Source organism: Oreochromis niloticus, linkage group LG7 (assembly GCF_001858045.2).
Source record: "Oreochromis niloticus isolate F11D_XX linkage group LG7, O_niloticus_UMD_NMBU, whole genome shotgun sequence".
Taxonomy (NCBI): domain Eukaryota; kingdom Metazoa; phylum Chordata; class Actinopteri; order Cichliformes; family Cichlidae; genus Oreochromis; species Oreochromis niloticus.
Window position 1 is genome coordinate 40,894,094 of NC_031972.2, and position 11,721 is coordinate 40,905,814.

Here is an 11,721-nt window from a genome sequence, read left to right on the forward strand (position 1 = left end):
AGTCCGTGTTGCTTTTCTGAGAACCGTTTTGTTCTCTACGAACACTAATGACTGCCTAGAATCTCTTCTCATGTCACTTGGGTCTGGAGGTGATAAGGTGAATTTTAATTAGAGGTCTTGCTGTCTACAGTGATGATGGATCAGCTGAGCACTGACGCCATCCAACACTCGGGGGAAGATGATGGGGCAGCAGTGAACACACCTCCTGTCTGCCTCTGGAAAGACTTCAGAAATGTCAATTTTTAATGTAGTTTAGACCAGCTGACCAGCAGCTGTGACCCAGTTTGATGCTGATTTTTAACTCCAGCTTGCAAAAAGGCATCTTTCCCATACAGTACCATCCAAAATTCTTGACCCACCCATCATTTCTTTTTATTTTGCATATAAGGAACTTGAGTTTCTTGCAATTTCTTAAAATGGTCTTGAGCAATAACCCACCAGGGTTTCTGAAAGCCTTCAAATATTTTCTTCTCTCATTTTCAGACCAGTCCATGTACCTGACCATTTTCTGAGGAATGTCTTCCTCGGTAAGCCACGTAACACTGACCTATAAATCATTCTGGTATAAAAATAAAAAAAAAAGGCAATTAACTCAATGGATGAACAAGTTTTGTGTCTACACATAAAAGACATCTCAGCAAAGAACTAAAGAAAGAACTAAAGAATTTTAAATTGTACCTTTAGACACTTTGTTGTCAGTAGGCTGTCACAAAAACACAATTTTTCCCCATTTCTTTAGCTGAATCTGTCAAAACAGTAGACTTGGATAGACGTAAATGCAGGATTCTGAGATCAAAGTTCACAGGTCTATTTACAATGAATGAATCCAAGGAATCGAGGCTGAAGGTTTTCATGCAGTGAGGACCAAAGCCAGGCAATCAGGCAGATTCACATTTTCACTGAGTTTTCTCCAAACAATCTCTCCAACTTTCTCACCAGAGTTTCTGCACAGAAGAGAGATGCGTAAGTACAAAAGACAAAGAGCAAACACAAGAGGTAAAATGCAGTGCATTTGGAGGCAGACTTTCACTAACGAATCAGGTCAACAATCAGGCAGCAGGTGACAAGCAATATGAACAAGAGCGATCTTTACTTCCAGATGCACGGAAACAGAGAATGGGAGCCCAGTAACAGACTCTGGCCCTGAAACACAAGACCAGGATTATGGCACAGACACATACACAGCCACACAAAGTTGTGCCCAGTGACGTGGCTGGGGAGTGTATGCACCACTGACTGACTCACATTAAATATGAATTTCAAGTTTCAAATAATGAAGTCGGTGTCTGTGGAGTTAATCCTTGGGGGTGTGATGTCAGTAAAAACAGATATTCTTAATATAGTGATCTTAGGCACAAAGCTCTGGCTAAGAATAAAGAAGCACCACCCACCTGCTGTTTCAAATTTTCTGATTGACAGGGACTGGCAATCCAAAGAAAGCTGACTCGAAGGAAGGGTGATCTTAATGGGAGAGGACCTAAAACGTTTTGTTTTGTTTTTCTTTTTTTCCTCTTGGAAAGTCCCTTTGGCTGCCTCGCTGTGTCAGGTGGGTTGCCCAATGCTGGGATGTCTGGTTTGCACCTTGTTGGCGTGTGGCTGCCCGCTTGCCCATTGGGTAGAGTGGGGTGTTCAGGTGAGGGAGCAACTGTCACTGGGTTTTAACAGCACCTTAGTTTTCATACAGTAATACTCATCCTGTACACTTTGTACAGTCACACTCCACAATGCATTCAGATCATAATTCTGATTGCAAAAGCTGCCAGAAACCCCAAAACAGTGGATACTGGGAATTGTCTCTGGTGCCTAACTAAAACCTTTTTGAGGACAGAGTTCTTTAAAGGAACCTCCTCACTTATCGGTAGGTCAGTACAGGCCAGTGGACCAACCCAGGTGACCCTTTATATTCACTTTAAAACTTCTAGAGTTGCTGTAAGTAATTCAAGGATAATGAGAACCATATTATACGAGGCAGAACATCCTGGACTTCTGGGACCTGCTCGAGAACCAATGACGTCTTCTCATGGCCCTAAGGTCTGTAGGGTAGAAAATTTGAATATACTCAAGTGCAAGGAAGAATTGAAAATTGTCACAAAATGTATCCAGCTCTCCTTGTTTTTGTCTTTTAAATAGAATATGAAGACTTTGGTTTGATGAGTGTTCATTAGATGGAAAGCTCCACTAAGAACATAAGACCAGGTTCCTGAACATTCAGCGTGTTTTTTTTGTTGTTGTTTTTTTTAAATTAAAGACGTGCTTGTGTTCAGGAGGTGGAGATGATGAAATCAATGCTCATCAGAAGCCGTCCTCAGAATAATGAAGACAAAATGTTTTCTGTTCTTAATCATCCAGGAAAGTACGAAGCAGCTTTATTTCTCTGAATATGTTTGAATATGCAGCACAGATGATCAGTCCAGCCACCATTTGGTTTTCGTCCTCTGATTACTTAAGGCAATCACATGAGGCTGTGGAACTCATTATTACTGAGTCTCATTGGGACCACCTAATTATTTATTCAGATAGTCTTACTCATGTCCCTTTTCCAGAGACCTGAGAAAATCAAACATTCATAATCAAGCAAGCACACGCCCAGTACACACACAAATGAACAAAGGTGAGATAAGAAATAACACAACATAAAACCACCAGTCTTTTGACTAAAACTGCACTACACCGAATGTGTCTGTGTGTGATAGAAAGCACTTGCGTCCAAGTTGTGTAAAATGCTTCAAGTGCTCAGTTAAAGTAGAAAAGCGCTATATAAGATCAATCGCTGTGAAGGAAAACCTGAAGGACTCGGATAAAATAGGAAGCATGAACTACAAAGAGACACAAGGACAGATGCATGTAAAAGGTGAATAAAAATAAATGGAACTACAGGTTAATCTGCTTCCACACATTTGTCATCAATAGCCACCAAGTCTTCCTCTGTGGGTGAAAAACAGTTTATTAAAGCCAGATCTGTATGCTATAAACCTCTGCTTAATGTTGTCTCTTCTTATCTTACTCTACAGTGCTCACTTCGATAATCGCGGGGCAGACCACAAAGAAAAACTCATCTGTGAAGCTGCACAGCAGTGTCTTTAATTATTAATCTTTTCTTTTAATCATTGCCAGAAAACCTGAGCACGCTCACAGGTCTGTATGCAGATGTGTGGCTGGTAAGGCTGAGACCACCAGGACTCCCTCTGGTTCCTGTTACAACAAGCAGAAATGGAGTAAGACAATGAAACTTCCAAACCACATGTAAAATCATACAAAATACCAGAAAAAATTATTTCTAGGTGACGTGCCAAAAATATATTTGGGCTATTTTAGAAGAAAATCATATAATTCTTAAAATTATATTCAAAATTTGTGAGTGATTTTTCCCTAATCAGCGTTTACAATAGACAATAGAGCAGTTATTGTTACATGCAATTGGTAAAAACTGAATGACATTTTTTCACTTTCCAGACAAGCAACAGAGGTGACATGACCAGGAAAATGAATTGTATATAAAAGATGGTTGAAGTGTCCAAATCTGAAAAGGAAAGCCAACATGGAAGTTCAATAAACTGCGTTCTCTCTAATGGTCATCGGGGGGAAATCTGCTGGTTCAAAAACACATTTGCTTTTATTGAAGCACACTGATACACTTATCACTTCATTTGTGACTTCAGTAAACACTTTCCTGGTCTAAATGGTCTAAATTACTCATTTTAATTCTCAATCGATACATTCAGTAAATGTCCTTTCTCAGTCGGATCCATCCCTTAAATGACTAGTGTTCGATACTAAGTCTAAAAAAGAGCAAAAATCAAAGTTAGGAGCTTCAAAACCAGTGAAAGAGGAAATCACTAAGCACCTTACATTTATCACTTGTTCCATGACCATCATGGAAAAGGGCACATATGAGCACAGATGGAGATTGATAAGAATCTTAAGAATTTAAGGTTTCCAATTCTATGATCAGGATAAGTTATCGGTTCTCATTTGGGTTCTCCTTGGCTCCGCTTTGAGAGTCAGACTGCAGCAACGCCCAGCGATCAGGACTACACCTGGAAGGAGAAAGTCAGCTAACGACACGCTCATAATAAGTCTGCCTCGACCCCACACTGAAATTACACTTTTATTTTGGTATAGAGACATTCAAAAAAGATATAGTGCTATTAAGTTTCCAAGAACAGTTTTTTTGTTTGTTGTAAATAAGCTGATTCATCAATTCAAAAACCACTTTCCCTGTTCTTTCCTTGAATGTGGGTGTCATGTCAGTTTCTTTCCCTGCAATCAGCCTCAGCATCAGCAGACTTAGTCTGTCTGCTGCCACCTGTTGATCAAAATTAAACATTACAGGTTACTCATCTTTCAGCTTCTCCCCTTGGGGCAGGGGTGGGGAACTCCAGGCCTCGAGGGCCGGTGTCCTGCGGGTCTTAGACCAACACACCCTGGACCAACACACCTGAATCAAATGATGAGTTCAGTTCCAGGCCTCTGGAGAACTTCAAGACATGTTGAGGAGGTAATTTAGCCATTTAAATCAGCTGTGATGGATCAAGGACACATCTAAAGCCTGCAGGACACCGGCCCTTGAGGCCTGGAGTTGGACACGCCTACTTTAGGGGTTGCAAAGGTGAAACCATCTCACCCTATCCCTAGCATTCTCCTCTGTCACACAACCCTCTGTCTTCCTGCGTTACATCCATGACTCTCCTACACCTTGTTTCCTCCTGTCTGGCAGTTCTGTTTTCAAAATCTTTTGTCCAATTTAACGTTATCACAACTACCTTTATCTCTAAACCTGAGCTTTCATTTCTAATCTTCTCCATCCTGGTTACATCTAATCAAAATCTTCATTTCTTCAGCTCAGCGTTCTTTTTGTCTGTGCCAGTCTCCAACCCATATATTATAACAGGTCTCATTAACAGCTTGTAAATCTTCTCTTTCAGTCTTGCTGCTATCCTTCTCTCATAAGTCAGCTGTGACACTCGGACAGAAAATGTTCTTGTGTTGCTTTGAGTGGTAATTCCAGATATTTAAACTCATCGACCTTCAACGGCGTCACTGTTACACCTGTCTTCCTCTCATTCACACACACGTATTCTGTCTTGCTTCTACTGACTTTCATTCTTCTTCTCTCCAGGCTCACTTCCACCTGCTCCGAGTACAGATCACTATGCCATCTGCAAACATCATACTCCATGGAGACTCCTGCCTGACCTCATCTGTCGGCCTGTCCATCACCATCCACCTTAATCAGAATAACCTGCTGCACTCCAGCTTGATCTGTCTGCCTAGCCAATAGGTACAAGCCCTTTGGTCCTTCCTTAGTCTTCAGCCTCACTATAAGCCAGTGGCATGCAGCGACTTTCACAGAAATGAACACACACATACACACAAAGACATCTTCACCATTTAGCAATTGTATTATAGCATCATCTTCCACCCACAGGGGGAAATTATACAATAAACAATTAAAAAATAATAATAATAATTCAGTTGTCTTCAGGGTCTTGTTCAATTTTTATGATTTTTAGAAAAATTACTGGTGGAAGAGATGATTTATTAGTAGCTAAGAAAAGCTGGATAACTTTAACTGAGCTTTATTTAACATGACTTCCTGTATTAAGTTGACAGGTTCAAGAATAATCCACCTTGTTTAAGTTGTATTTTCCAGTTAAAGTCCAACTTTAATTATTTTCATTGTATGAGTATACTTATTAGTGTTGACTAATACTTTCAAGGGTGTGACAAATAAAAACCTTTACAACAGACTCTTTAATGTTTTTACAGTTTTGAGGTTCCAAAAAACTATTTGTAGAAAGTCAAATTGTTATATTACATTTCAGCAACAGGAAGACATCAATAAAATGCCTGGAACACAGCACACATTAGGTCTGCTATTGCAGATTTTTACATGTTAAGAATTAGACTCCCTGGCCACTTTATTAGATACATGTGTTCAAGTGCTAATGAACCCAAATATCTAATCAATAAATTACACGGCAGTTACTCAATGCAAACCAGATGACCTGCTTAAGTTCAAACTGAGCATCAGAATGAAGAAGAAAGGATTTAAGGCACTTTTTGACATTTAATGGTTTTTGTTGCCAGACAACGGAGCATTTCAGAAACTGCTGTCCTGCTGGGATTTTCCCCACGGTAAGGTTTACAGAGAGGGGTCCAAAAATTGAAAATATAGTGTATTTATAGATGCAGACCATCTCTGAATACACATCACGTCAAACCTTGTAGGAGCTGAGGACCAGACCATGTGCCTCTTCTGTCAGCTAAGAACAGGAAACTCACACAGGCTCACCAAAACTACACACAAGAAGATTAGAAAAAGTTTGGCTGGTCTAATGAGCCTTGATTTCTGCTGAATTTGGATGACAGAGTCAGAATTTGGTGTAAACAACATGAAATCATGAAACCATCCTGCCTTGTGTTGGTGTGGTGTGGGGGATATTTTCTTGGCATAATTTGTGCTCTTTAGTACCAACGAAGCACTGTTTAAATACACCGTCTACTTGAGTACTGTGTATCACACCATGATTCAAATCATTTTCCAACTGATTTCCACAAATATCAGAAGTCTAGTGGAACATCGGATGCTGATTTGAATTAAAAATATTTTCGTAACATCAGAAAACATTGATTTCACTCTTTTATTTTGAAAAAAAAAAAAAGAGCAAACAGAACAAACTAAAGTAATTTTTGTTGTCCCTGCATGAACACAAATAAGAGACGTAGCATGCCCAGCTTCCCAAGCAGTCACAGAACAAAGAGCAGACCACCCTGCACCTTAAAAACACAACCCAAAAACAGTAACAGTAATCAGGGACGTGATGAATTCTGAAAACGCTATAACGGTATGACTTTCAGTGATGTCAAAAAAAATTGGGTAACAGACTTAAAGGTTCATTTTTTTCTTATTTCTTAGGTATGCCAAAGTGTTACTCTGGTAGCATAGTCATATATCTAGGACCTGTAAGGCCTGAGTAACACAGTAAGTTATTCAGAGCTCTTTTAGCTCAGTTTAATCAAACTGTTTGCTATTTTTTCCCCAGAACGATAAGACTTCAGGTGATGAGCAGGGCTTCACTTTCCCTCCCTCACTGGCTTTTTAAGGCTGAATGAGACTGAAATGTTCAAGCTGCTAATTCTTAGATCAGTCTGAAAGCTTGGCAGCTTATTCAAAACACAGTGAAGTTTGTTTTGTTTTTTCTGAAAACCAAGTCATCATCAGTCTGGTCTGCTCAGTTACTGCTTAAAACACTCGCTGAGCAGGAAGTGAGGTTGGAGGAGGCGCTTAATGGGACCACGTGGGACCCCAGCCAGGCAGTATGCTTCATCAGCATTCACGCCGAGGGAGCGTAGCGTCCGCAGAGCATCCCCGCAGCTTTCCCTGCCTCCCCGCGATGTCACCAGGGCAATGCTGATGGGGCTGTCAAATGGACCAAACCTCCCCCGCATCTTGCCAAGCTGAGTCGAGAAGCTCTGCAGGGCAAGAATATGAATTATCCTTTTAAAATCTCACCAAATACACAACAAAAGGTACAGACGCATGAGTGGTTGCCACTGTTTGTACCTGAGCAGCTTGTTTGCTTGCCACTGCTGATCCAGCTTCCGACTGGACCACGGCGTCCCCGCAGAATAAAACTCTGAGCTGCTCTGTTGGACAGGAAGCTGTGTGCTCATCCAGCAGCACAGAGAGAACACCTGGACCAATCACAGCACACACATATTCTTAATCTACTGTCTGATAAATCGGAAAAATGTGAGCTTGGAACAGAACAACGGTGTCCTAAAAACATAAAGTTGGCAAAATTGCAAGAAAAAGCTGAAGGTAAAGGCTGGAAAAATTTCAAGATGAAATTGAAATATTTCTTTATTGCTTCTGGCAGGCTGAATAGATATGTATAAAACAGCAAAATAACAGTTCAAACAGACTCAAATATTTACATGCATTACTGCATTTCTGGAAAGTTCCAAGCAGCACATTACTCGTGGAAGTAGAGTGTATTATTAGCATGCAGCCGTGGAGCTTAAAGCACTGACTCCAAACCTATTTAGCTGAAAAGGGGTAAGTGAAAAAAAAAATGTACTGACCTTTCTGTGAACCCTGCAATGCCTCGTTTCTGTTCGTTGTCAGAAAGAGGTGCACGTTATTGTTCAGCAGATTCTCAATAAAATCCTCCTCGTTGGAAAAACAGAACCTGCTGACCTTGAGACCTGCAGGATAATGCCAAGAGAAAGCATGAGCAAAACTCCACTAAGATCAGACTCAGACTGAGATCTCTCTCCTGAAGGTTGAAGTGCGTTTACCATGATGTCTGATGCTCTCTGTGATGCGGGAGTTCTGCTGCTGCTGCTGGCTCTCAGTGGTGATCAGAATGACATCAAACAAAAGCGACTCGGCGGGATTTTCCTTCAGCAGACGTTCATTCACCTTCTGTAGTGCCTGTAGCGCCAACGTAAGCATAAACTGATCTGAGAGTCGACTTTCAAGTACCACTTTATTCATATTCTATATTTTTATTATTCTACATAAATGAGATCTTTTAATACTTTTGAATGGTGAGTCTCAGCTCCAATCACATGAATTTTTACTGAAGACAAAGTACATAAAAGTCCTCATAAGCAAAGTTGTGAACTTTACATACACTCATCACAGGCATGAATGCAATGGGAATTTGGGGGTTTAATGATTTCCTTGAAATGTTCTTTTGCCAGGGTGGAATGATTGCATGGCATACATTTTAATCACTTAAAAATTAAAAACAAAAAAACAAACAAGAATTTGGTGCACAGGTTTGAATTTTGGGGGGATTTTCTGTAATCCACAAAGGATCAAAAGTATTATATAGTTTTCATGTTATAAGGCCAGTTTAAATAACTGTATGCATGTAAAAGTCACTTTTCTATGTCATCACTTTGCCAGGGTCTGTACAAAGACCCAAACTGTCACTCTTAGAACATAGAAAATTGGTTAGGATGTTTAGGAACAACCCACGAACCAACAAGGCTCAAGCCTGCCATGGACTGCATTATTGAAACACCACCGTCACTGTCCACAGTAGAGTTTTATAACACCCTGGACTGAGAGGTTGCAGACAGTTTGCTTGGTTTCCTGGTTTAGACTCGACTCTACCAATGAACTCTACCAAGTCTGCTGAGAAAACTGGTTAAATATCTAGACAGAATTATAGCAGAAGCTTGTTGATACCAAAACTATCTGGTTGAGGTGCAACTTGCTGAGGGACATTTAACCAAATATTAGTTGCATGTACGTGTATAGCTGAACCTCTAAGTATACTCTTGACCCTGTGTGGATTAAAGAAAATCCAAAAAATAAATTCAAATCTGTGCACCCATTTTTTTTTAAATCATTAAAGATGTATGTTGTACAATCATTCCATTACAGAAAAAAACAGTTCAAAGAAATAATTAAAAGCCCCAAATTATGTGACATTTAAGAGAAGCATGTCAGGCATAAGATTATGACCTCTGACAGATGAAGTGAATAACACTGATTATCTCTTCATCATGGCATTTGTTACTTAGTGGGATTAATTAAGGCTCAAGTAATTTTGACCTCAAACTTGATGTATTAGAAGTTGGGAAAATGGGCAAGCATAAAGATTTGAGTGAATTCAACAGGGGCCAAATTGTGATGTCTAGACAACTTGGTCAGAGTGTCTCCAAAACTGGAGCTCATATAGGGTGTTCTTGGTCTGCAATGGTCAGTATATATCAAACGTGGTCTAAGGAAGGAACAGTTCTGAACTAGCATCAGGATCATACGCGTCCAAGACTCACTGATACACATTAGGAGCAAAGGTTTGTGGTATGATTGTGGTATGATCTAACAGACGAGGTACTGAAGCTCAAACTGACGAAATGTTTAAGAAATGCACCAGCTAAGGTTAGATACAGTCAGAACATGTTAATCTATAAAACAGTGACTACAGATTTTAAAATATTCAATACTAGTGTAGTCATCTTTGTAGTTTTTGAACTAAGAATGTTGACACACTTAAAATACACGAGATCAGATAAATTGATTTAGTTCTTAAACTGTGTACGGTAATTAATTTGCACCTATTCCTATAATAAATCCTAATTCCTATAATAGAAAAAAAAAAACATAAATGAATGTGGTGGCTGGATTCCAACCTGCAGCAGAGGAAAAGCTATGCCCCCAGCATACAAGCCATCAGGGTCCTCAGCTCCTCCTGATTCAAACACTGCATGGGACGTCACTGCAACAACCACTGGGCAGTCAGCCTCTTTCTGCAGAGAAGAGACAGAATGTTTACCTTTATCTTTTTGTATTCACATTTAAATAAGGCAGGGTGGTTTGTGTTTTTCACACTGGAAGTAAAACTCATGAATTATGAAGTAAAGGACAGTGTAAAATCCATGGAAACAAAAGTACCTCGAAGCTGTGCTTCACTACATTATTTTTCAACACTTAAACAAACATAGAACTAACTGATAAAAAAGCAATATGAAGTTACCAGAAGATAGACACAAGAATGTGAGACACTATGGTTATGACTTTTTCCATTAAAAACATATATTAATATCAATATTTATATGCAGATAAATGTATGTAGGGAAGCACCATGATGCTGCTACGTTTCCTCACTGTCACTGCAGAATTAGTTCTTTCTCCTAATTCTTTTTGTTTTTATATGGTTATAATTTGATCTGTGACTTAAGCCTTCTTAACCCCTATTACAAGACGTACAAATTTTGAACATAAGTAAAATAAATAATAACAACAATAATGACAGAGTGCATATGTTCCGTTTTTATAAGGTGGTCCAGCATTCGTTTATTCATTCACTCACAAATTACAAAAAATAAATAACAATGAAAAAAAAAATGATTTGAATCCCAAGTTTCAAATTCGACTCTCTATCTACATTTATGTGGCGCATTATGTGTAACATGAGGCTTCGTTATGTGGTTCTGAATCTCTCTGAACTATTAGAAACAGCAAGATGCAGACGGATAACTTTCATAGCTACCACTTTACTCTCCGCACGTTTCAACAAAACCAACACTTCCCGTGTACAGCCCTACTGACACTTCACCAGCCACTCAGAAGCCAGGAAATCCTAGAATCAGGTGAATGCAGGAAAACCAACTAGGCAGATTCAACACATACTTATTACTGATTTGAAAGTGCATGTGTAAACATGCAAATATGTAAACATGTAAATATCAAAACATGTAACCATCTAATGTAAATTAAAATGGGTACATAACTAACTCTATCACACTCATAAACACCTTTGTGTATCAAATGACATATATATTTACCTCAACACTCAACAAAGGTCAGATTGCGCTAAAATACGTGTTCATTTGACTGGACTCTGGTGGAAAACACTTTTAGAAGAAACAGATATAATACAGTACAATGAGACATTTCTAGTGTTGCAGTTGGGTGGGAGGTGAACTGGTGGCATTACATGTATGGACATGCAAATTTTAAATATACTTCCTCGAGTGAGTCTTACCTCTCTCATGTCGGTCCTCTGGTCTGTGGAGACCATCTCGGTTGTTTTGTGTTTTTTAAGTTGAGTACCCCAACCTGTTTGCCGTCACTACAGCAAAAATAGTTTAAATTCCCCCAGAAACGAAGAACAGAGTTTTGGTTCCGCCTCGACGTAGGTTTAACGAGGACAGCGTGATGGCGTCACTTCCTTCTTAGGGTGCCGCTTGCTCACC

The 11,721-nt window shown here is 39.6% G+C and overlaps 1 protein-coding gene across 1 annotated transcript; it reads right to left on the bottom strand.

Annotated features, from left to right (window-relative positions):
• Positions 1-6,829: 6,829 nt before the first annotated feature.
• Positions 6,830-11,685, bottom strand: LOC100698595 (cytosolic 5'-nucleotidase 1B). Its single transcript, XM_005454197.4, has 6 exons — positions 11,511-11,685; positions 10,156-10,272; positions 8,305-8,440; positions 8,089-8,211; positions 7,568-7,698; positions 6,830-7,476 (listed from the first exon to the last, which is right to left on the bottom strand). Exons 1-6 carry the CDS (start codon positions 11,544-11,546, stop codon positions 7,240-7,242), a joined length of 780 nt encoding a protein of 259 aa, XP_005454254.1. The 5' UTR covers positions 11,547-11,685; the 3' UTR covers positions 6,830-7,239.
• Between the last annotated feature and the right edge of the window lie 36 nt (positions 11,686-11,721).

Excerpts from the sequence above, each read along its gene's own strand:
- LOC100698595 (XM_005454197.4), bottom strand. The coding sequence starts at position 11,546 with ATGGTCTCCACAGACCAGAGGACCGACATGAGAGAG. Across the intron at positions 10,273-11,510 it reads AGAGGACCGACATGAGAGAG|AAAGAGGCTGACTGCCCAGT; the intron begins GTAAGACTCACT and ends TCTTCTCTGCAG. Across the intron at positions 7,477-7,567 it reads CAAGCAAACAAGCTGCTCAG|AGCTTCTCGACTCAGCTTGG; the intron begins GTACAAACAGTG and ends CTTGCCCTGCAG.